We start from the raw sequence: 27,543 nt of genomic DNA, 5'->3' as shown, positions 1-27,543 counted from the left end.
TGACATTTTGACATTGACACATTGGCTATTACATTTTCACATTGACACGTTGGCTTTGACATTAAGACATTGACACAGTGGCTTTGAAATTTCGACACTGACACGTTGGCTATGACACTTCGACATTGACTCAGTGGCTATGTCATTTCGATATTAACATGTTGCCTATGACATTTAGACTTTGACACAGTGGCTATGACATTTCTGCATTGACATGTTGGCTATGACATTACGACATTGACTCTGACATTTCGACATTGTAATGTTGGCTATGACATTTCCACATTGACGTGTTGGCTTTAAAATGTCGACATTGACACAGTGGCATTGACATTTCCACATTGACACGTTGGCTATAACATAACGACATTGACACAGTGGCTATGGCATTTCCGCAATGGCACGTTGGTTTTAAAATTTCGACATTGACACAGTGGCTTTGACATTTTGACATTAACACGTTTGCTATGATATTCTTACATTGACACGTTGGCTATGATATTTCCACATTGACACGTTGGCTTTGAAATTTCGACATTGACACAGTGGCTTTGAAATTTCGACAATGACACAGTGGCTATGAAATTTCGACATTGACAAAATGGCTATGACATTTCGACATTGTCACAGTGGATATGACATTTCCACTTTGTCACGTTGCCAATGACATTTCGAAATTGACACAGTGGCTATGACATTTCCACATTGACACGTTGGCTTTGCCATTGACGCTTTCGATGTTACGGTTATATTATTGTTTTCTTTATCAATACCATCGAAATAATCTGCATTGTACGACACCACATTGAGAAGCAACTTTCTTTTTTCGCAACAAAAGGACACAATTCAAATAATATTTACATAATTTTATTTCAATATTTTAATACTAATCAAAGCAAACAGTCTTTTCAATACAAAAGCAAGAAATAATCAAATCGTGAAGCATGAAAAACTTTACTTGCGGGGAAATTTACAGGAGTCGAATTCAGAAGTAAAATCAGGAACTGTGCTGTGCAAAATTGTTAAATGAATAATATAAAAGATGTTCTTCAACATCACATTATTATTATTAACATTATTAGCAACATCAGCATCCTGCACGACTCGCACTTTAAAACTAGTAGTATACTTACACATGCAATACAATAATATCTCACAGTTTAAAGATATTTATTTCTATTGAGGACATGTTTCTTTTTGTTAATGTTTCTTTTACGCCTCAGTAAATACAATATTATGGAATGCGCTTCATAAAGAATCTTAGGAATTGTGTTCGTACCTAAGTATGATTTTCTGTCCAAGGGGAGTTTCATCATTTTAAGTAAATTATACTTAGGAGAAACATATTCACCTTATAAACATATCAATACAAGACAAATAATGGTTGTTATTTATAAATACATCGTATAACTACAAGACTCTTATTTACAAAATATTCACAAACAATGTTCAAATAGAAAGTTAAATTTACTTTAATAATAAATTATACAATACACCTTTATTTCTGAGCTTGATAAATTCCGTTTTATTGTATTATTTTAAACAGTTTCAGTTGATTCACGCCTCCCGCACTGTTGGTCACGGCCATTTTCGAGCCATCCCTGGAGACGGCAACGGCGTACGGATACTTCATGTCGACGTCACATGACGCCAATATGTCCCCGTCGGGCGATATCTGGATGATGGAGTTTGTGTACTTACTGCACACAAACACGGAGTCATCTGGTCCCACACATGCATTTCTTGGTTCACGTATCCGGTCACATTTCACCTCTCTACTCGTGCCGGATACGGTGTTATACATGTAAACTGTGTGAGCATACCTGTCTGTATGGACCAGAGTACCCCGGGATTGTATGTAGGTACAGAGACTTTCATCACGCTTATACATCTTTCCAGGAAACTTCACGTTGTCAAAGTCGCTCTCCTTGCCGTCCACGTCAATCATCCTGGCAGGCCGCGGGTCGTCATAAGTGCTCACTACGAACGTGCAGTCGTTCAGGGGACAGATGGAGAAGCATTTGGTGGACGTGGTAAGCGTCTTCATCAGCGTGATCGTGTTGTCACTACCCACTGTCAGAAGGCAGATAGTACGGAAATTTCCGACACCTACGGTTACTGCACAGTTGTTATCAGAGTACGACGTTACGTCTTTTGGATTCGACTTAAATTTATAAAATGTGTCGAACCTCTTCAATGTGTCACTCAAAATAAAACATTTCCAGTTGTAGTTATCCACGGAGACGATCCTCCCGTCCGGCAGGAAGTCCAACCCAGTAACAAACGGCTCCTTCTGGTCGTCTGCTGTCTTCACGGGCTCCATGGTTTTTAACAACTCCAGACTCACCGGCCTTTGTGTTTTTGGTTCTTGTGTTTTTGGCTCTTGTGTTTTATTTAATGAGAATAATGCGACATCAGTAGTTTTAATTTTTAAAATGTTTTCGTTGATTCTTAGTCCCACTTTGACGGTGTAATCATTCTTCAATAAAGTGTTCAGTGATTGTGCTGCCTTCTCTTGCGTCATTTTGAGAATGTGGTTTAGAATGAATATTTCCGTTTCCGTGCCTTTCTCGCGAACGCTATCAGACATTGCCAAGTGCGTGTCAAGTTCTTTCTTCAGGTTTTCAGCCGCATTTCTCCTCGTAATTAGACGTTCGTCTTCCTGTGAGTTATGGTTAGTCATTTCGCTGACAATACGCGCCTTGGCATCCTCAATTTTCGTCAATATGCCTTCCTTGTAAATATCAATTTCTTTTACGATTTCTTCCACTCGCGAAACGTTGTTCAATTGATCCTCCTCGCATTTCATTATAACTTCTGAGGCAGAATTAATGGATGCACGTATCTTTTCCCTTTCAATATATTTCACGTTCTTAGCCACCTTTGCTATCTCGTGGATATTATCGCATCTACGATGACGAGAAAAGGCACATATTTCACAGCACAAATCTTCGTGGTCTTCACAGTGGAACATGAACACTCGTTTATGTTCACTACACTGATCCAGTCCCTTCATATCGACACCTGGCTTGACACAGGCTTCATGGGCAGCCACGATATCATGGTCATCTACGTTTGTCATGTGCACCTTGTGAACATCACAGCAGTCATCGCATAGATATACCTTGCATGTATTACAAAACAACGAAGCCACCTCTGACCTGTCCCGACGACGACAAGGTTCACACTTGCTCCCGATTCTTCCACCGACGGCGTCACTTCCACGTTCTAGAAGTGTATCTTCAAATCCATCGGTAGCCATAGTTTTTTTGTTAAGTTATATCCCTTTTAAAGTATAAAACAAGCTTAAACGTTTCGTCAGGTGAAACATCCATCTAATTTTAATTTAGCAATGCTCACCCTTGGTAAAATATTTTAAACTGATATCCACCCACTTCCGATTTAGAAATATGAACAACGTTTCAAAAGGCCACACATTAGATAAGCGTATATCACATGATCCAGCGTTTATCAAGTTCAGATAACGAAACTTTTAAAATGTGTGTGCAATGTATTTATATACATATATTATTAAGTTATTTAAAGTAGTTTATAACATAGCTTGTTTAATGGTTATCAAAAATTAAAATCGTTTAGAGTTTTCACTTGCGGGTCAAGGGTGGGGGGGGGCGCACTCGGCGCTCATCCCCCTAAAAATCATCCCATTTCCCTTTTTATTTGAATAAACGAGACAAAAGGTAATAAAACACGCCCAAATTGCATCATAAAGGACTGAAAAGAGCAAAAAGTACCCCCAATCCCCCTACCAACACTTTTTACCAAATAAATTTCGGTTCTGAGAGCAGGTAGCAACGCCCCTAAGTTTCGCCCCCTCTTACGTCAAATCCCGGATCTGCCCCTGACTTATCTATGACAAGTAAGTTTCTATAATCTGGAAAAATAAAAAGATGAATAAATGGAGAATTGTTACCTATTTGGCCAATGGCATAATTCTTTACAATATAACCATAACCTCATGTAATGTGGTAGAGGACCTTTAATCGATTACACACATCAAATATCAAATATGTTGGCCTGGTGGTTTGGGACAAGGAATTTTTAAAGCTGCACCCACACAGATTGACAGTTTTGACATGTTTTATTTCATTTGTCTCAGAATCAGCTGATTTTTGCATCAATGCCATCAATTTAGTAATATAAGATAACCCACACTATAAAGTTTCTCAATTAAACTTTAATTTTCGACTATAAATATGAAAAAATCTGACGAGTTCAGTCATCTGATTCCTATAAATAGTTTAGTCATCTTACTCCTTATCATACTCCTTTGATTAGTTCAGTCATCTCACTCCTTTTAATAGTTCAGTCATCTCACTCCTTTAAATAGTTCAGTCATCTTACTCCTTTAAATAGTTCAGTCATCTTACTCCTAAAAATAGTTCAGTCAACTTACTCCTTATCATACTCCTTTAAATAGTTCAGTCACCATACTCCTTTAAATAGTTCAGTCATCTTACTCCTTTAAAACGTTCAGTCATCTTACTCCTATTAATAGTTCAGTCATCTTACTCCTTATCATACTCCTTTAAATAGGTCAGTCATCTTACTCCTTGAAATATTTCAGTCATCTTGCTCCTTTAAATAGTTCAGTCATCTTACTCCTATAAATAGTTCAGTCATCTTACTCCTATAAATAGTTCAGTCATCTTACTCCTTTAAATAGTTCAGTCATCTTACTCCTCTAAGTAGTTCCATATCTTACTCATTTAAAAAGTTCAGTCATATTACTCCTTTAAATTGTTCAATATCTTACTACTCTAATAGTTCAATATATTACTGCTCTAAATAGTTCAATATCTTACTACTCTAAATAGTTCAATATATTACTGCTCTAAATAGTTCAATATCTTACTACTCTTAATAGTTCAATATCTTACTACTCTAAATAGTTCAATATCTTACTACTCTAAATAGTTCAATATCTTACTACTCTAAATAGTTCAATATCTTACTACTCTAAATAGTTCAATATATTACTACTCTAAATAGTTCAATATCTTACTACTCTAAATAGTTCAATATCTTACTCAATATTTAATCCTCTAATAGTTCAATATCTTACTACTCTTAATAGTTCAATATCTTACTACTCTTAATATTTCAATATCTTACTCTTCTAAATAGTTCAATATCTTACTACTCTAAATAGTTCAATATCTTACTACTCTCAATAGTTCAATATCTTACTCCTCTAAATAGTTCAATCATCTTACTACTCTAAATAGTTCAATATCTTACTCCTCTAAATAGTTCAATATCTTACTCCTCTAAATAGTTCAATATCTTACTGGCCAATAGTTCAATATCTTACCCCTCTTAATAGTTCAATATCTTACTCCTCTGGATAGTTCAATCATCTTACTTCTCTAAATAGTTCAATATCTTACTCCTCTAAATAGTTCAATCATCTTACTCCTCTAAATAGTTCAATATCTTACTACTCTAAATAGTTCAATATCTTACTCCTCTAAATAGTTCAATATCTTACTCCTCTAAATAGTTCAATCATCTTACTCCTCTAAATAGTTCAATATCTTACTACTCTAAATAGTTCAATTATCTTACTCCTCTAAATAGTTCAATATCTTACTCCTCTAAATAGTTCAGTATCTTACTACTCTAAATAGTTCAATATCTTACTACTCTAAATAGTTCAATATCTTACTCCTCTAAATAGTTCAATATCTTACTACTCTAAATAGTTCAGTATCTTACTACTCTAAATAGTTCAATATCTTACTACTCTAAATAGTTCAATATCTTACTCCTTTAAATAGTTCAATCATCTTACTCCTCTAAATAGTTCAATATCTTACTCCTCTAAATAGTTCAATATCTTACTCCTCTATATAGTTCAATATCTTACTCCTCTAAATAGTTCAATATCTTACTACTCTAAATAGTTCAATATCATACTACTCTCAATAGTTCAATATCTTACTACTCTCAATAGTTCAATATCTTACTCCTCTAAATAGTTCAATCATCTTACTACTCTAAATAGTTCAATATCTTACTACTCTAAATAGTTCAATATCTTACTCCTCTAAATAGTTCAAGCATCTTACTCCTCTAAATAGTTCAAAATCTTACTACTCTAAATAGTTCAATATCTTACTCCTCTTAATAGTTCAATATCTTACTCCTCTAAATAGTTCAATATCTTACTACTTCAAATAGTTCAATATCTTACTACTCTTAATAGTTCAATATCTTACTCCTCTAAATAGTTCAATATCTTATTACTCATAATAGTTCAATATCTTACTCCTCTAAATAGTTCAATCATCTTACTACTAACAGCATCCGGATTAAGTTTGCAAATCCGGAATTTTTGCAAACTTATTTTCTTTGTTTTTCACCCAATGTTTTTTTATTTTTGTATTTTTAAAATGTGTTAGGTAATACTTATAAGAGATATTTTTTGTTTCCTGAAATTTGATTTAGAAATATGTTTTTTCTGCATTTAAAGGAAAGTTTTCCAATGGGATTCCCATTGGAAAATGGCCTTCCCATTGGAAAATGGTTTTTCCAATTGGAAAATCAGCCCAACATTTTTTTGTTGGAAAATTATCCCACATTTTCAAAAAAGAAATTAGTGATAAATAACAATCATTATCATTAATGGTTAAAATGTTATCTAGAAAAAGTGCGTTTATAGTACTTTTAATCATTTTTTGTAAAAAATAATCCCGTCGACCAATTTTTCCAATTGGATATTTCCCACTATTCAATATGGGAGAAATCAGGAAATTGGAAAACTCCAATTGGAACATTGTCCCATTGGAATCTTCCAATTGGTAACATTGGCAATGGGCTAAATCCAATTGGAGGTTCTGGCAATAAATTTTAATGGGAAAACATTTCAACTTTCCTTAATTTCTTAAAAGATTACCTTTATTTATTTATTTAGAAATAAATTTGAAGTTTTTTTATTGTTTACCTGTGTCCTGACATTGTATCCATCCAATTCCAAGCTAACACTTCTGTGCCGATATCTTAACGATAAGATTTAAGCATCTTTTAATGAATTTGAATGCAATAAATCATATCAAAAATTACCTGAAGCATTCTAACTCAACCAGTGACACAATTTCCATTTTTTTAATATCTTTACACAAGTTTCTTCTCCTCGGAGGTCGACGTTATATTCTATACACGCTCACAGTCTGACCATTGGAATCTATACACCCTTAAATTTTTCCGTAAAGTAAACCATGAAACTGTTGACTGCGACCATTTCAACTAGTTTTATTTCCGGATATCCCTTTAAGCTCCCGTTTTAGTATAATAACTAGTATAATCAAGGATTATAACTTGGACTTCTAATATGTCGACATGGATAAACAGCCTCAAGTCAACTTTGTAAGTACTCCGTCACCATGATGTGTCGCTGTGGTACGAAAGGATTGGGATCAAGTATGCTAACAGTAAAAGATAATATGATTTTACTTAAATTACTCACAGGCATCTGAATCGTTGTTTGTCACTTGTTTCTTTTTTGTATATTAAAGACACTAAATAGCTTCAGATGTGTTGTTTATCTCATTGTATATACCCAAAATGGTTTTAAACAACATTTTTGTGACAAGCAATGATTCAGATACCTGTGATTTTACTTTGACGTTTGAAATATCAAAGACGAATATTTGAATGTTATTTTATGTATGTTTGGTTCATTATGGTACTTTGTCAAGTGTTTGTGGTTATAAATGACTGATGCATAACATTTTTAATGCAATGTCAGATTCTAATTGAGAGAGTTGCTTCCATTTGTCCAAATTTTATATTCATCAATTGTGGCAATGAAAGCAGATCAGATATCATGCACAGTAACGATTTTCCTTTTCCTTTTGTAATATATTTTGTAATATATCTTGAAGAATATCAAAGACTGTGGGAACTGAAAGGTTTTATACCAAGACTTACAGTCATAGTTGATAATGACAAAGTTAAGTATTGCATTATTCAAATATAATTTCAGGTTATGCAGATTGTTGAGAGCAATATGATGAGGAAAGGCAGGAAAGAGTCTTATTGTCTGGTAATGTTAACAAGAAAACATCTTTTTAATCATGATTTCCAATATGATATCATGTGTATTGTGATCCTAGAATTGGATTTTTTTCTTTATTGGATTTTTAGGAATATTTAACTGCTTCAGACTTTGAAATAATATCATGACAGTAAAGCAAACCACAAAGTATGTTTTAATATATTTTGCCTAATACTATCGCAGTGTTCTGCCAAGGATTGAAAAAGATGGGGCCGAATGGCCCAGCAGTCATGAAAATTAGGGGCCATTTACAAAAGTGAAGGGCCATGACCTTTTCCAGGGGAAAAATGAAAACTTTTAAATGAGTGTTTTATTTACCCATTATATACATGGTGTAACATCCACATGACATCAGTATTCTCAAGTATTGGACAGATCCATTCAACATTTAGAAAAACTTTAAACTTGGCACAAATGAGACACAATGATATATGTTAATAAACAGTTTCATGTGTCAATGTGTTGTTATGCTTTATCAGGGATGTGATTGACCTGGCAGCTGGAGGGCTGAAACCATTTCGGACATTGGGGAACTTTTGGGGTCAAAAGCACACTGCCGTAGAAGAAAAACTGGCCCAAAAGCACATGAGTATCTTTTTTAATCAGCTAAAAAAATTAAAATATCTTGTTTTTTTATTTATTTCTTCTACTTCTTTTTTTTTTCTTTTGGGGGGGGGGGGGTCCTTGGGGCCATTAGATACGCGGAATTCCACCCAGGAACATTTTCCTCTGTTTTGCATTCCTTTAATGCACCAGGGCCTCATTGAAATCGAATTTGTTTATATCTCCCCCCTCCAATTTGAGTTGTTTTCTTTTTCTCAGCCATGATGATGACATTGAATTTGGTAAAAAAAATACCTCGCGGTTGGATAGTTACATGTAAACGGACCAATGAAAATCGTTGTTATCGAATGAATACATTGACAGTTGGGGTTTACTGTTATTTTGAAATTTCATATTTAATGTTTCATCAGAAAAAGAAATTGATTAAGCCTAAACGGCTCTTAAAATTTTGATTAAGTCAAAACGGCTTTTCGAAAAACGGGTGCGCCAATCGGCCCGTCTACAGGTATTTCGTTGCGCCATCACGATTTTTTCTGCGCCAATGGCGCAAGGGCGCATCCTTGGCAGAACACTGAATATCTTTAACCTTTTTGGAACATAATGCAAAAAAAGCAGTATGTTATACCTTCGGTATGAAAAAAATAACTATTTTTTAATAAAACTACTGTAGAAAAATGTAAGCTAATGGAATGGAAAATAAAAAGATGCTTCTGGGTTGCTTTGAAGTTGAACTGCTCACATGAACCCACAAAAGATGTGTAGGTCTGTGCTTAACAATAAAGGATAAAGCATTAAAATTGAAGCATTTCAAGTGGAAGTTTTCATTAAGGGTAGTGCTACCTTAACCACACACTTTACAATTATTTTTTCACTTTTTTAATCTATTTTCTTTAACCAATGGACTATACAAACAGTAGGGTCAGTCCCAGTATACAGGAAAATTATTCAATAAAATGTTTAACCTTTTGATATCATAATTGTTAAAAAAATATCAAAATTTAAAGAAAAAAATCAGAGACCGGGTTCGAACTGTATGTATGTATGTATGTATGTATGTGGTACCGCGCACCCCAGTTAAGTTGTGCAGCGTCGGGAATGGGCCAGTATATACACTCCGGTATAGTAGGGTGGTCACCGAGCCCAAGCCACACTGTCTAAGGGGCACATGCAGTTGGCCATTAATTTGGGGAATGAGCTGACATATGCGAGTTACCGTTTAAGTTCAGATCACGTTTTAATGGTTCACTTTGATTAACAACTCAAGTCCAATTAAGATCTTTAAAAGTTGGTTCTTTATTAATTCCACATTTAAGTTGAAAAGTTAACAAAGATAAATCCAAAGACTTATTTAACACGAAACATTCAATAGTCCATGTGATATATTAAGTTATGGAAGTAAGTAAATTAATTATATAGTCACAAAAAAAGTAGTTCAAAGATATTTCCTTAGTAAAAGAAGAAGTACAAAGTTCCTAGTCTATATGTATCTCTAATGTATATATTTCTCCTGTCTCTAAATGAAAAATGTACATACTTATATACTAACTTAAAGAGTAGAAGTTACCAATCAGAATTAAGTGATAAAAAGATAATGATCGAAGATTTTAGAAAATGTCACTCAAAAATAATTATTGTCAAAAAGTAAAATTTACAATTAGATTAAGTCTGAGATAATTGAGAAGTGTCAAAGTCTAAAAGAGTAAGGTTTATGATTATGATCCGAGATAATAAACTGATAATAATTAAGAAAAGGAAACAGTAAAATCTTATCAGAAATGTCAAAACACTCAATTGCAATTAGAATAACTGACAAAAGTCTTTGTAGGAAATTATGAAAGTAAATATTATAGAAAAATAAGATGTAACCTAAAAAAAGAACATTATATTTTCTAACAGAATTTGAAGAGAAAGTCACATGGTGACATGATTTTGTATGTATTTCTTTAGACCTTGCGGTCAAGGATAACCCGTGAAAGTGCAAGCACTTATTTCCAATGGGGTCCTTTGATTTGCTGAAGGGACAGCACAATGAAGAGACAGTTGTGGGATACAAGGAAGTCCGGTTGCAATACCCTAGCTCTTTTTCGAAGAGACCCCTTGGTTCTTTTACATGCTCGGTGTAAAGCACCGATACACGGGGTACAACTTTCCTGGGTTAAACCAGTACTGATAACACCACTTTTCCAAGCACTACCCTTTAAATGCCGAGCGCCAGGCAAGGGAGCTACTTGTACCAATTTTTAACGTCTTTTGGTATGACGCGGCCAGGGATCGAACCTCCCGCTCCGTAGGCGGACGCTTAACCACTAGGCCACGGAGACAGCTAAACTGTGGTCGCCAAAATTGCAGTCCAGTGTTGTATCCACTGCTACGAAAGTTTACATATGTCTATTTAATTAATATTTACCTAGCTTGGTAACATCAAGTGATAACATCAACTAGCCAATCATGCATACAAATTAAGTATACTAGGTATACACACCTAGTAATCTTTTTTTAATGCAAAAACTGTGAAAAATCAATTAATTGTAAACTATGTGGTACTTCAGTTAGTTAGTTTCAATGCATTGTAGACATTGTATATTGGGAATAGCCGGGGATATGGGCCATGTTTTTACTTTCTAGGTGGCCCCGCAGGGCCGGGTGACCGTGTTGGTGTTGTCTTATAGCCAAATTTAGCCGAGATTGGGCCTTATATAGAGTCTCAGACTCTGGAGTGCGGGGGCATTTGGCCGGGGTTTTACCATCAGTTCGTCCCCGCAGGGGGGGGGGGGATTATACCCAGGGTTGGCTGGACCAAAAGTCAAAGTCCCCGCTATTTACGGACCTGGGGGCGCCGTGGTTACAATTGACTGGTGCACAACATATAAGATATTTATAAAATAAATAAAAGTACAGTTAAACAATATATTTTAATTTTAATGTGGTAAATTAACAAAGATAGATGCTTTATGCAAAATCTCACAAAGATTTAAAAAAAAATACTAAAGAGTTCGGGTTTGCTAGTTTGTAAAAATATTTCATGGAATCATGGTAAATTGTTATATTATGTCCAATGACAGCCAATATATTTTTTAACTACTTGAACCTTTCTTGTTATATTTCTTATTATTTATTTTTTTAGTTGATGTGTGATGCTGATAATACAGAGACAGCTAGAGTGACAGAGTTTGATGAATAAACTTAAATTAAAAAACAGTGAGTACAATAATCCATTTTAACATGTCTTGTGTGTCAAGTGTGATTCCGAAGCAGTAAATATATATGTTTGTTTAAGTTTTTGAATCACAAATTTAGATCAAAAGATATATTATCACACAAAACTTAAAGAACATATATATGAAAAGTCATGTGAATGGTGCAAGTCATAATATTAATATAAAATTTATATTGATCAAGTCAAGCCATGCCATGTAAAAAAAACTGACATCATATCAAAGATTGTATGAATCATTCTCAGAGCTATTGAAAATATTTAATTGGTTGTAAGCGGCCATGCACGGTAATTTTGAGTAATCCCACCAGCCAATACAATTTGGCTATTTAGAAAGGCTTTGATAATATTTTTTATCTAATGTTTATCTTTCCTAAAATATTTATATTTATAAATCTATTTACCGGTATAAATCTGTATTTATTTATTTATTAATGCATTTATTTGCTCACTAATATATACAATACACTTATCGTTGTATATTGTCTAGCTAATACATGTATACAAATATGCATAATATGGATAATTATGGGAGGGGGGGGGGGGGGGGGGGTCATAATTACCTATGGTGTACTGTCTTGTTCTTACGAATATATGATTTTGACTAAAATCCTTACTGAAAAAGCAGTGCAGACTGGCCTGTTTAAATAATTAATTAAATCTTAATGGGTTTAAATGTATTTTATTTTATTTTTAAAGATATTTTAGAGTTTAAAAGGAAGAGAGTCTGTTTTAAAGACTAAATAATTATATAGTCAGGATAAAGAATAATTATTTTTCAAAATCAAGTTCAAATAATTTTCCATTATTTGGCAAATGGAAAAAAGCTTTATATATTAAGAATGTTTTACTCGATAGAAAGTAGGCCCAGTATCTTTTGCATTGTAACACTAAGAAAGTAAATATTTATTTTTTGTCTTTTACCAATTCAATCAAAGTCTGTGAGTGGCTTATGATGCTACCGTAGTATTAGGTTGGGAAAACCAGAATAGCTGTAATTCCGGGCTACAACTATTGCGGGCTATATGTATATATATATATATATATATATATAAATAAATGCACAAAATCAATGTGGGATTTTCATTAAGTTTTGGTTAAACCATCTTTGTAACAAATTACAGTTACTTCCAAATTACATCTTATTCTACATAATACAAACTGGAGGACAGTTCTTTTTATTTGGTAATGTTAAGAGACTTGAAGACAAAACAAAATGTTTAAATTCAGAAAACCTTACACAAAGTAGAAACCTTCTATTAATGTCATTATCTTGAAAAAATGAACATGCCTTTTAGCAATTGTATCAATCTGTGAAAATCTACATTTTGCCTTCGACATGTTATACCATTTAAGGATATTTACATGGAAATTAAGTTCAATTCTAAATTGACAGTCATGTATTTCTTCCAAAATTTTCATAGTATAAGGAACATGATTTTTTTATGAATTTAAGTGCATAACTGCAGATAATGATCATTATCTTAAATCAATTACAAGCCAATTCATAGTCACCCATATAGCCCCCTTTTCAAAATATGATTGTGATTGTCTCAAATGACCAGTCTTTCTCTGTGGGGGGTGGGGGCTGTCAGTCATAAGGAAACCTTTAAAACGCATATTCATTCAGCCAATCAAATGTCAGGTTCAGTGAAAGGGGCGACGTCAGGTCAAGTAAAAGGGGTGGAGCTAAAATAAATACTGATATTCATTGTAGGTGGATCCCCCTTTGTCACAAATATGTTTCAGTCACACTAGGGGGTGTGACAGGGTCAAGCCATAATGGAGCCACAGGCAAGCAGACTTTTATTAACCCAACAACAACAACAGGTGTAATTCTTACCAACTGAGGAAAAAACTTAAAAGGTTTTATTATTCATCATTTTCTTATACAAATTAAATATCTAACAATGACAAATATAAAATATGATAATTCAAGCATAATATTGACACCAAACATGACACATCTTGCAAATGGTCTTGAATAAAATTCCTACATTTCTAATAATGATAATACATGGGACCAATATCAAAACCATTATCCTGTTAAATAGGACAGTGGATTTGATATTGGTAATTCGCAGACAATACAATGTAATTAAGTAAAAAATACACAGTATGCACATCTGGCTTCAAACAAAAAATTGTTGCTTAGGCCAAAAAAAGTATTCATAGTTTTCATTTAAATATCAAAAAAAGGTAGGCATACGGTAACTGTTTTTTTGTTGTTTTTTAGGACCATGTTTCTTTAGCAAACTGACCTATATCAGGGTATTATTAAGGTCTTTACTAAAAAAGCACATATTGATCAAAACACCAAAAAACAAAAAATAGGGTCAGTTAGGCCAAACAAAGATTTTTTAATCCTTATTTTGTCAATGATGTCATTTTAGTGATCAAAATGATAACACAACCATTTAAGCCCTGCATTCTGGAATGTGGGGCTAAATTCTTGATTGTATTATAGTAGGGCCAAAAATAAAATGATTTGGTTAGGGTTACATCCTTTTTAAAAACAGAAAGAGTAAAAATTATAAAGGATTACAATTTTAAAATACATAATCTCATTATTTTTAAGAATCCACCAGTCATTTAATATGTGCGTTTTCACTTTAATATACATGCATTGTTACAGTCTTGTTTTCAGTAAGTAACTTTCCTTAAATGCATTCTTTGGAAAGTAATTTAAGGTTTATATTCAAAATATATGTTAGTCAACTTGTGTATGTATTGATTTCCAATTTTTTTATTTTTTGTTTAAACTTTATGTATAAGAATTTCTTTGCGTAAATACTTGCTTATGTGATAAAAGACTGCTGACAAAAGATTAGATTTCAGATTTTGATATTTCCATTCCAAATTTAATGTTTTACAGCTTAAACTGGGGCGCTTTAACTGCTACTAACAGTTTAAGAAAAATGCATAAAACATCAATTTGGACGGAAGTATGAAAAGCTGCAATCTGATATTTTGTCAGCAGTCTTTTATCACTGGTTTGCAGATATTTACACAAAAATTCGCTTGTTCGAAGACAAAAATTTAAAAAAAAAGTTGTCAAAACGTTCAATCTGTGAGGTTGCAGCTTTAATATAAGACTAATGTAAATATTAAAAACACATGAGGCCCCTTTAATATTAACATGTCAATATCAAAATGAAGATGAAAACTGAAAACTATGAGAAGGTGTTTTTATAATTAAAAATAAATTGCTTAAAGCAAATATCTAAAATTAATAATTGTCATGCAAAGCAGCCTGTAATGAATATGAATATTAGATTTTGGCCTTGAACACCTTTTTAAGAAGAGTGTTTTGAAGTAAGGATTATCATAATGCTGAACTTAATATTATACTGTAGCTTTGTAGCAAATCCTTATGATTAAAGTCACTGTGTCTTCCTTATGCTGTGATAAAGATCTCCATAGTAACATTTCTAAACCTAATAAATTAAGTGAAAAAGGGTGTTTATTGGGGGTAATAAAACACATCTTGATAATGACCAATTAGTTTTAATCTTTCAAGTGTTGGTAGGATGGGAGGGGGGTCTTAACTTTTTGAACTGCCAATATTTTTCTGGTTATTTTGTCCACCATGTCAAAATGATCTGGGTTGTTTTGTCAACCCTGTCTAAATGGGTTGGAGATGTTTTGTCCCCTTATTCAAAAATGACATGGGATGTTTTGTCCTACATTTTTATAAAGGAGTTCAGAATAAATAACACATTAGTTTTCATACTTATATTAAATAAATGCAAATGACTTTCATTGTAAGTTTAAAAAATACTCTAAAAGCTGCATTCTCACAGATTTACCAATTTTACAACTTTTTTTATTTTTGTCTTGGAAAGAGCAAATTTTTGTGTAAATATCTGCAACCCATTGATGTAAGATTGTTGGTAAAAAAAAAAATCTTAGATTTTCATATTTTCGAAAATTAATGTTTTAGAGCTTAAACCCTTTACTAACGGTTTAAGAAAAATGCATAAAACATCAATTTATGAACTTAAATATAAAAATCAGCGTTCTAATTTTTTGACAGCAGTCTTAAATAACTGGTTTCCATGGATTGTAGCAAAAATTGGCTTGTTCCAAGACAAAAATTAAAAAGTTGTCAAAATGTTTAATCTGCGAGAGTGCAGCTTTAACTATGGAAGCTTTTCAGTCATTTGCCTATATGTCTGTTTGATTCAGTAAATACTTCATATAAAGCTTAGGCTTATTAGGATATGATTATTTTTCATTGGGTTCTATTTTCAGCCCATAACATTTTAAAAATGCTAGACATATTGAAATTCGAATGTGCAATTAAATCAAGTTGGGTTAAACGAATGCTGTTTCAAAAAGATTCAAATTAGGTAAAAATATATGAAAATATGATGGTTAGATTTGGAAAAGTTTTTATTTTCAAATGTAATCTAGACCCAAATAAAATTGATAGGCTTGAAATAAAATCGAAATTTCTTCGTGATATAATTAAATCATGGGCAAGTGTAACATTTAGAAAAGAAGTAAACTTCATAGCGAAAGAAATTATTTGGAACAATAGTTACATTAGACAACAAAACGATGACACATTTTTCTATAAGAATTGGTACAGCAAAGTACAATACATTGAGCATCTGTATAACTTTCAACAAAAGCAGTTTTACAATTTTGAGGATCTACACAGACTATACGATATTAACCAACATGATTACATGAAATATTACACGCTTTTGAAGTGTATTCCTCAAAATTGGAAATTAAAAGTAAAATTAGAGGAAATGAATTACAATGTACCTACGTTTTTTTTTTAAATAAGGTGACTGAAAATACTAAAATATGCAAGCTGGTGTACCAGGAACTCATTTTAAACCCAAAACCAGTGCAAAATGTGAAAGAAGGAATATGGGAGGCAGATTTACTAAGCGTAAATGATCTAAACTGGAAAAATTCTTCTTAGAATACTGCCTGATAATAGCAAACTTTATCGATACAATATTAGTTCTTGCAGTCTATGTGATTTTTGCTCAATGTATATAGATTCGAACAAACATATGTTTTGGGAATGCCATTCCACCCAAATATTCTGGAACAAAATAACACGCTTATTTGAGGTTGATATTTCGACAATAAATTACAGTGAGGTCACTTTTTAGCTCACCTGTCACATAGTGACAAGGTGAGCTTTTGTGATCACAATTTGTCCGGCGTCCGTCCGTCGTCCGTCCGTCCGTAAACTTTTACTTTAAACGACATCTCCTCATAAACCGCTTAGCCAATTTCATCCAACCTTCACAGGAATGTTCCTTGGGTGGTCCCCTTTGAAAATTGTTCAAAGAATTGAATTCCATGCAGAACTCTGGTTGCCATGGCAATGGAAAGGAAAAACTTTAAAAATATTCTTCTCCCAAACCACAAGGCTTAGGCCGTTGATATATGGTAGGTAGGATCACCAAATGGTCCTCTACCAAGATTGTTCAAATTATGGCCCTTGGGTCAAAATTGGCCCCGCCCCGGGGGGTCATGGGTTTTCTCTATATGTTTATAGTGAAAACTTCAAAAATCTTCTCCTCTGAACTTACTTGGCCTAGAGTTTAGATATTTGTCATGATTCATCGTCTAGTGGACCTCTACAAAGTTTGTTCAAATTATGGCCCTGGGGTAAAAATTGGCCCCGCCCCGGGGGGTCATGGGTATGCTCTATATGTTTATAGTTAAAACTTCAAAAAATCTTCTCCTCTGAACTTACTTGGACTAGTGCTTAGATATTTGGCATGATTCATCGTCTAGTGGACCTCTACAAAGTTTGTTCATATTATGGCCCTGGGGTCAAAATTGGCCCGCCCCGGGGGGTTAGGGTATTCTCTATATGTTTATAGTGAAAACTTCAAAAATCTTCTCCTTTGAACTTACTTAGACTAGAGCTTAGATATTTGGCATGATTCATCGTCAAGTGGACCTCTACAAAGATTGTTCAAATTATGGCCTTTGGGTCAAAATTGGCCCCGCCCCGGGGGGTCATGGGTATACTTGATATGTTTATAGTTAAAACTTCAAAAATCTTCTCCTCTTAACTTACTTGGACTAGAGCTTAGATATTTGGCATGATTCATCGTCTAGTAGACCTCTACAAAGATTGTTCAAATTATGGCCTTGGGGTCAAAATTGGCCCGCCCCGGGGGGTTAGGGTATTCTTTATATGTTTATAGTGAAAACTTCAAAAATCTTCTCCTTTGAACTTACTTGGACTAGAGCTTAGATATTTGGCATGATTCATCGTCAAGTGGACCTCTACAAAGATTGTTCAAATTATGGCCTTGGGGTCAAAATTGGCCCAGCCCCGGGGGGTCATGGGTATACTTGATATGTTTATAGTTAAAACTTCAAAAATCTTCTCCTCTTAACTTACGTGGACACGAGCTTAGATATTTGGCATGATTCATCGTCTAGTGGACCTCTACAAAGATTGTTCAAATTATGGCCCTGTGGTCAAAATTGGCCCCGCCCCTGGGTGGTCATGGATTTTCTCTATATGATTATATTAAAAAAAATCAAAAATCTCCTCTGAACTTACATTGCTTAGAGCTTAGATATTTGGCTTGATTCATCGTCTAGTGGACCTCTACAAAGATTGTTAAAATTATGGCCTTGGGGTCAAAATTGGCCCCGCCCAGGGGGGTTAGGGTATTCTCTATATGTTTATAGTTAAAACTTCAAAAATCTTCTCCTCTGAACTTACTTGGACTAGAGCTTAGATATTTGGCATGATTCATCGTCTAGTGGACCTCTACAAAGATTGTTCAAATTATGGCCTTGGGGTCAAAATTGGCCCCACCCCCTTCGGGGGCATGGGTTTTCTCTATATGTTTATAGTGAAAACTTCAAAAATCATCTCCTCTGAACTTACGTGGCTTAGAGCTTAGATATTTGGCATGATTCATCGTCTAGTGGACCTCTACGAAGTTTGTTCAAATTATGGCCCTGTGGTCAAAATTGGCCACACCCCGGGGCTGATGGGTTTTCTCTATATGTGCTATAGTGAAAACTTAAAAAATCTTCTCCAAACTCACAAAGACAAGTAACGTCTTAATTTAAACTGGCTAACATATTTAGTACACATACCAATTTTCAATATGGGCCACATACAACAATTAATAACAAATATACATATATAGATACACACGTAAAATCAAGTAGTGACAAGAGCTTAGATATTTGGCATGATATATCATCTAGTTGACTTGTACCAATATTGTTCAATCTTTGGCCCTGGGGTCAAAAAATGTCCCCACCCGGGCGGTCATGGGTTTCCTTATATATGTATATGATGAAAACTTATAAAATCTTCTTCTCCGAAACCAAAAGGCGAAGGCCTTAGATATTTGGTATGAAGCATTGTTTATCGGACCACTATTAAGATTGTTCAAACTTTAGCCCTGGGGTCAAAATTGGCCACGCCCCGTGTTCATAGGCTTAGGTTTTCAATATTTTTATATAGTCTTATATAATAAAACATTAAAAATCCTCTTCTCCAAAATATAAGACCTAGAGCTTTCATATTTGGTATATAGTGTTACCTAGTGGACCTACACCAAAGGTATTCAAATTATTGTCCCGGGGTCAAATTGGCCTTGCTCAGGGGTCATTTGTTTTTACATTGTCTTGTCACTTAAACATCTTTTCCTCTGAAAGTAAAGGTCAGAATGACTCCATACTTGATATGTAGCATCCTTACATGGTCCTCTCTCAACTTTGTTCAAATGGTTTTGTTTGGCCCCTTTTAGGGGTCACCAGAGCAAACAATAGAAAACCTTTAAACAACTGATCTTATTAACTGCTTGATGGATCTTCAAGTCTGAAGCATCCTAGCATGGGCCTCTGTCAGGTCTTTTCAAATAATTTTGTTTGGCCCCTTTTAAGGGCCAGCAGAGCTAAAATTAGAGAAAAAAAAATAACATTTTCTTCGCATGAACCCCTTGATAGATCTTCAGCAAATTTGGTTTGAAGTGTCCTTGCATGGACCTCTCTTAAATTTGTTCACATAATTTTGTTTGGCCCGGTTCCCATGGCAACCTAAAGGAAAATGTCAACAATTGGTTATAATCATCTTCTTCTCCTAAACCGCTTTGACAATTTTGATGAAACTTCATAGGAATGATCCTTGGTTGGTGCTTTTTCAAAATTGTTCAAAGAAATTAATTCCATGTAGAACTCTGGTTGACATGGCAACCTAAAGGAAAAGTGTCAACAATTGGTTACAGTCATCTTCTTCTCCTAAACCGCTTGGACAATTTTGATGAAACTTCATAGGAATGATCCTTGGTTGGTGCTTTTTCAAAATTGTTCAAAAAAATTAATTCCATGGAGAACTCTGGTTGCCATGGCAACCTGAAGGAAAATATAGGCTGTCGTGTCCGCGCTGTGACTTACTCTTATATGGACAGATTTTAAAATGACTTGCCATATGTTTTCGACATACCAAGACAACGTGTCGTGTGCAAGACCCATGTCCCTACCTCTAAGGTGAAAGATATACTAAGTGTTTATTCACAATGGAATGCTGAATATGGGTACATAAAGAGTGTTGGCTGTCATTTAGTATGATTGTTTTTTTTTCTATGCTCAGAGGCAATTTAATATAACTTGCAATATGTATTTGACACATAAAGGCAAGATCAACTTTTTATGTACTTGTTCATAGATCAATGTCACATTGGGGGGCATTTGTCACATACTTTGACAGCTCTTGTTCAATATTCTTTGAGAAACAAGCTATATTAATAACAAAGGTTAAACTCTTTTACTCAGGTGAGCGATTTAGGGCCATCATGGCCCTCTTGTTGTAACTTTAGGTCTTTAAATGGAAGTTATGAATATGCAATTAACTTAGTTATACTTCTTGCAAAATACTTGGAGGCTTTTGTTCCATATTTTTCAAAGAGACTGCAATCTGAAAAGATAATAGCTATGGCCAAAAATAAACTGCATACGTTTCATGGTAGATGGATCCTAGTACTCAACAAGCTTAATTCTTGAATACCGCAAGTTTACAGTAAGACTGTAAATTTCATTCACATTGCTTTCTTGCCTTCTTCTATCTAACATTTCTTACTTTCTTAACTAACACCAAAAAAAAACAGAAAAAAATAAATATTTTCTTTATGATTGAATTTGGAACACGACTTTTGTATACTTTATGAATATATGTATGATGTACATGTATATTTGAGAAAATAAAATTGAAAAAAAAAAATATTAAATAAATGCAAATGACTTTCATTATAAGTTTAAAAAATACTCTTAAAGCTGCATTCTCACAGATTGACCATTTTTACAACTTTTTTATTTTTGTCTTGGAAAGAGCAAATTTTTGCGTAAATATCTGCAACCCATTGATGTAAGATTATTGATAAAAAAAAACAGATCTAAGATTTTCATATTTTCGAAAATTAATGTTTTAGAGCCTAAACCCTTTACTAACGGTTTAAGAAAAATGCATAAAACATCAATTTATGAACTTAAATATAAAAATCAGCGATCTAATTTTTTGTCAGCAGTCTTATATAACTGGTTTCCATGGATTGTAGCAAAAATTGGCTTGTTCCAAGACAAAAATTAAAAAGTTGTCAAAATGTTTAATCTGCGAGAGTGCAGCTTTAACTATGGAAGCTTTTCAGTCATTTGCCTATATGTCTATTTGATTCAGTAAATACTTCATAAAAAGCTAGGCTTATTAGGATATGCTTATTTTTCATTGGGTTCTATTTTCAGCACATAACAGCTTCATTATAAGAATATATCAATTATTATTAAAGCTGCACTCTCACAAATTTACCGTTTTTACAACTTTTTTATTTTTTTGTCTTGGAAAGAGCAAATTTTTGGGTAATTATCTGCAAACCAATGATAAAAGACTGCTGACATAGATCATATCGCAGATTTGCATATGTTCGTTTGAAAGCCAATGTTTTGTGGGTTAAACTATTACTAAAGGTTAAAGAAAATGATCTTATTTTTTGTCAGCAGTTTTATATCGCTGGTTTTCATGGATTCTTGAAAAAAAAATAAAAAATTACTTCCTCTGTTGGCCAATTGAGAACAAAATCAAGAGGTTTTGGGTTTTGCTGTTTATACGTTCTGGGATTTTTCCAAAGCATTTATTTACAGGACTTATAAATTTTATGTACAGCATTCTGTATATTATCAAGTGTCCTTTTTTGAAAATTATATACAACATGTATAAATATTCATGTTTCAGGAAATAACCACCATCTCTCTCAGAGGTCGTCTTTCTCATTATTGTGGGGAAACCTCAAAGGGCATCAGGAAAACCTTCATTAACCTCTTTGTGCCCAGTGGCTTTTGCAACAGTGTTTCAGAAGTATAAATACCTTTTTAATTGGTGTATATCAATTGTATAATGACTTGTTTTTATATATTAAATACATATATATATATATATGATTATATATATAGATGGTTAATCTTATGACTTCCTGATAGTATTTAAGTTGTGAAATATTAAATAATCTAATCATAAAAAAATGCTTGGAAATGACAATAAAGAAAGATATTTGTTGAATAGGAAGTTTCACCTGTCCTGTTTATATTACAAATCATTTTAAATCAGACAGAAAATTCAATATACTTGTAGTATCTCGCTGTTTATTTGTCTTCTTATTTTGTATTGTCACATCAAGCCTGTTTGAACATCCTAGAGAAGATAAGTGTATAGAAGCGGATATGATATAATAAATATGCATATAAATGTGCTTGGGATTATTTTCAGATTATCATTAAAATGGGGATATTATGGATGACTGGCCACACATATGGGGCTATGGACAAGCTTCAGAGCAGGCTGCAAGCTACATTAGATGACAAGCCATCTATGCTGGACATTCTTCACAATAAAATGTGATGTCACAGGAGCTGTCTATCTCAACAGCTCACACTGTCCGTATTTGACTAAAGGAATGAATGAAGTCACTGCAGAAGTTGGATTGAGGAATGTCCATGTCACTACCCATCATTTGGAAGGAGTTGGATAAAAAAAGTGTGGCCTATGTATTGAAACTGGTCCGACATTCCAGTTACGGACAGTCTTGATTTGTTTGATTACATTTCTGACCAATATGATGGTCTAAAAGAACACTTACTGGTAACTGGTAAAATCATGGCCCAGTTGTTCCAAGAGGCAGGCGAGTTGGAAGTTACTAGACTCCATTTCTTTATGGGTTGATCTGAGGTTCCAGTTCAGTTAAAGTACTGATGGAACACCAAGTGTTTGCCATAATACAGCAACATTTGATTTGTAACTATGTATTTGTTTGAATTGTTGAAACAGTACTGTTTACTAAATAATGTGTATATATATGAAGAATAATATTATTAATAATTTGTAAGAACCTTTTGATATTAAGTAAAATGTCGATAAGTCTAAATATGTATCTGTAAATCATTTTTGTATATCTGTAAAGATTACATTGCCTTTATTCCTCACTTTATATTTTTCTTTTAGCCAGTCAATAACTTTTCTTAAGTTCTATCTTCAAAATTGTCAGGACAGGGATTATAGCCCTTAATTAACCCAAATATGTAACATTCAATGCAAAATTTCTAATTGGCAGTTCCGATGCAGGAACAAACATCACTTGGGTCCTTAATAATAGCTTTCCATCTGACAAGGTCCTATAAAAGGAATTTGGCATGTCGACTGTTTATTAATTCTCAATTTATTGAAAGTGAAATTACTTACATGATTTGTAAGAACTAAATTATATTGATATCAAATGATTGTTTAAATTAAATAAAATAGATGATTACATACATGAACTATTTTTATTTCTTGTTTGTCAATATGAAGAGTAATGCAATGGCTTTTGAATTTCATAAAAGAAAAGGATGGACAAAATGTATGTTTAATGTTTAAGCAATTAATTACGTAATAAAAGTATTTTTTTCTCTTTTTTCAAACTGTGCTATCATATAATACAGATCGTTATTTGTTTAATTTTGGTACAAATGAAGTATATAAGGTATGTCTAATGTGACAAATAGCAAAAATTCAAATGCAAATCATGGTGACTTGACTAAATGTGAATGCTAATTGAATCAAAATAGTTAATAAATAATAATGTTCATTTGAAACAATTGAGAGTGTAAGTTTGGTTTGTGTATGCCATATATTCCCCAGGGGGGGGGGGGGGGGAATCCCCAACCTAATAAATTAATAATGAAAAGTATATTACTATGCGCAGTGCTATAATAATTCATTTATTAAAATAAGTAAATGTGCTAAGTAAAATTTGTAAAAATTCTGTCTTGTTTTTTTATGTATTATTTATTTATCATATGCATTGACAATTGATTATAATTTCATAATATATTAATTATTCCTTTATTGTATGTTTTCTAGATCATTAAATAAATTTAAGTAAATATGCATTCAGATTTCTGTATTTAGTCTTAAATAATAAATGTTGATATTGCGCTTAGTTTCATTAAATCCCTTGGTCTAATATCAAAATCCCCTGAAATTAAGACCAAAACCCCCTGGAATTTAAACGAAAATCCCCTGGAATTCAGACCAAAATCTCTTGGAATTAAGATCAAAATCCGCTGGACTTTAGACCAATATTCCCTGGAATTCAGACTAAAATCCACTGCAAAGCCTCTCAAAAATATGGCATGCATGTATTTGTGTCTGTCTTTTACCTTAAAGGTTGTACCCACCAGGAATACATTTTGTATCCTCTCAAAATTCAGACTAGGAAACTGACTTGAGGTTGAATATATAAGATTATGTTTTTCATCATCTTCAGACAAATAGAAAATAGCTATCAGCTAAAATCTTATTCAACAATAAATGTTTGAGAATGCTAAATCTTAGCAGTACACAGGGTATAAATCTTGTGAAACACATAGCAATAACGTGCTAAATAATGCACGTGAAATTTATTTTATGGAAAATAACTAATTACTGCTAACAGTATTATAACCGTTTATGTATTAGCTGAAAACGTAAACATATTAAATGATTGGTGAATGCTAAAAGATGCGATCTTCTATCGTCTCAGAAGGTAGAAATACCGTGTTTTTGCTGCACCTTTCTTATAAATTAAACTCGATATCCTCATAAGCACCATTGATATTGACCTTTATTCATTCTTTTAGTATATTAAAACAACTGTATTAAATGTGTTATATCTTATTTTGGAGTAATAGTACATCTTTAACAGTTGGGCTTTATCAATATGTAATCGTTATGTTTGCAGTCGGGTTTAGAGCCTCGACTGTTGACCATGTAATCGATACCTGGACCTTTACCAGCTATCTAGAATGCCGTATATATTGTAATCCCATTAAAGGCGTACACAGGTACCAACTTACACCCACTAATCTATTGTTATGTCATTAAAGGGGTACACAGGTACCAACTTACACCCACTAATCTATTGTTATGTCATTAAAGGCGTACACAGGTACCAACTTACACCCACTAATCTATTGTTATGTCATTAAAGGCGTACACAGGTACCAACTTACACCCACTAATCTATTGTTATTCCATTAAAGGCGAACACAGGTACCAACTTACACTCACTTATCTATTGTTAATCCATTAAAGGCGTACACAGGTACCAACTTACACTCACTTATCTATTGTTAATCCATTAAAGGCGTACACAGGTACCAACTTACACTCACTTATCTATTGTTAATCCATTAAAGGCGTACACAGGTACCAACTTACACTCACTTATCTATTGTTAATCCATTAAAGGCGTACACAGGTACCAACTTACACTCACTTATCTATTGTTAATCCATTAAAGGCGTACACAGGTACCAACTTACACTCACTTATCTATTGTTAATCCATTAAAGGCGTACACAGGTACCAACTTACACTCACTAATCTATTGTTAATCCATTAAAGGCGTACACAGGTACCAACTTACACTCACTAATCTATTGTTATGTCATTAAAGGCGTACACAGGTACCAACTTACACCCACTAATCTATTGTTATTCCATTAAAGGCGTACACAGGTACCAACTTACACTCACTAATCTATTGTTATGTCATTAAAGGCGAACACAGGTACCAACTTACACTCACTAATCTATTGTTAATCCATTAAAGGCGTACACAGGTACCAACTTACACTCACTTATCTATTGTTATGTCATTAAAGGCGTACAAAAGTACCAACTTACACTCACTTATCTATTGTTATGTCATTAAAGGCGTACAAAAGTACCAACTTACACTCACTTATCTATTGTTATGTCATTAAAGGCGTACAAAAGTACCAACTTACACTCACTTATCTATTGTTATGTCATTAAAGGAGTACAAAAGTACCAACTTACACTCACTTATCTATTGTTATGTCATTAAAGGCGTACAAAAGTACCAACTTACACTCACTTATCTATTGTTATGTCATTAAAGGCGTACAAAAGTACCAACTTACACTCACTTATCTATTGTTATGTCATTAAAGGCGTACAAAAGTACCAACTTACACTCACTTATCTATTGTTATGTCATTAAAGGCGTACAAAAGTACCAACTTACACTCACTTATCTATTGTTATGTCATTAAAGGCGTACAAAAGTACCAACTTACACTCACTTATCTATTGTTATGTCATTAAAGGCCCACATAGTTTTGGTATCGTTCGAATTATGATGGAATATTTCCTTCACATAAACACAAGCAAATGTTGTATCATTTCTTTATCTGAAGGTTAAAGTCTAAAGGTTAAAGGCACATATACACGAGCTGATGATGTATTGTTTCTTTATCAGAAGGTTAAAGGCACATATACACGAGCTGATGATGTATCGTTTCTTTATCTGAAGGTTAAAGGCACATACACACGTGCTGATGATGTATCGTTTCTTTATCTGAAGGTTAAAGGCACATGCACACGAGCTGATGATGTATCGTTTCTTTATCTGAAGGTTAAAGGCACATGCACACGAGCTGATGATGCACCATTTCTTTATCTGAAGGTTAAAGGCAAAAATACACGTGCTGATGATGTATCGTTTCTTTATCTGAAGGTTAAAGGCACATACACACGAGCTGATTATGTATCGTTTCTTTATCTGAAGGTTAAAGACACATGCACACGAGCTGATGATGTATCGTTTCTTTATTTGAAGGTTAAAGACACATGCACACGAGCTGATGATGTATCGTTTCTTTATCTGAAGGTTAAAGACGTATATACACGAGCTGGTGATGTATCGTTTCTTTATCTGAAGGTTAAAGGCACATTTACACGAGCTAATGATATATCGTTTCTTTATCTGAAGGTTAAAGGCACACATGGTTAAAGGCACATGCACACGAGCTGATGATGTATCATTTCTTTATCGGAAGGTTTAAGGCACATGCACACGTGCTGATGATGTATAATTTCTTTATCAGAAGGTAAAAGGCACATGCACACGAGCTGATGATGTATAATTTCTTTATCAGAAGGTTAAAGGCACATGCACACGAGCTGATGATGTATCATTTCTTTATCTGAAGGTTTAAGGCACATGCACACGTGCTGATGATGTATAATTTCTTTATCAGAAGGTTAAAGGCACATGCACACGAGCTGATGATGTATAATTTCTTTATCAGAAGGTTAAAGGCACATGCCCACGAGCTGATGGTGTATTGTTTCTTTATCTGAATG

The 27,543-nt window shown here is 33.6% G+C and overlaps 1 protein-coding gene and 1 long non-coding RNA gene across 3 annotated transcripts; one reads left to right on the top strand and one right to left on the bottom strand.

Moving 5' to 3' along the window:
- Positions 1–909: 909 nt before the first annotated feature.
- Positions 910–3,262, bottom strand: LOC128219337 (uncharacterized). Its single transcript, XM_052927145.1, has one exon. It carries the CDS (start codon positions 3,260–3,262, stop codon positions 1,526–1,528), a length of 1,737 nt encoding a protein of 578 aa, XP_052783105.1. The 3' UTR covers positions 910–1,525.
- A 3,993-nt stretch (positions 3,263–7,255) lies between these two features.
- On the top strand, positions 7,256–24,325 carry LOC128219044 (uncharacterized). 2 transcript variants are annotated; one of them, XR_008258533.1, is made up of 6 exons: positions 7,256–7,386; positions 8,006–8,065; positions 8,557–8,666; positions 11,766–11,839; positions 22,093–22,215; positions 22,624–24,325. It is a non-coding gene; the product is annotated as an uncharacterized LOC128219044 (long non-coding RNA). The 2 variants fall into 2 exon arrangements; XR_008258534.1 differs by lacking the exon at positions 8,557–8,666.
- The last annotated feature ends 3,218 nt before the right edge of the window (positions 24,326–27,543 follow it).

This window comes from Mya arenaria, chromosome 15 (genome assembly GCF_026914265.1).
Source record: "Mya arenaria isolate MELC-2E11 chromosome 15, ASM2691426v1".
Lineage (NCBI taxonomy): Eukaryota > Metazoa > Mollusca > Bivalvia > Myida > Myidae > Mya > Mya arenaria.
This window is presented reverse-complemented; position numbering and strand designations above follow the sequence as displayed.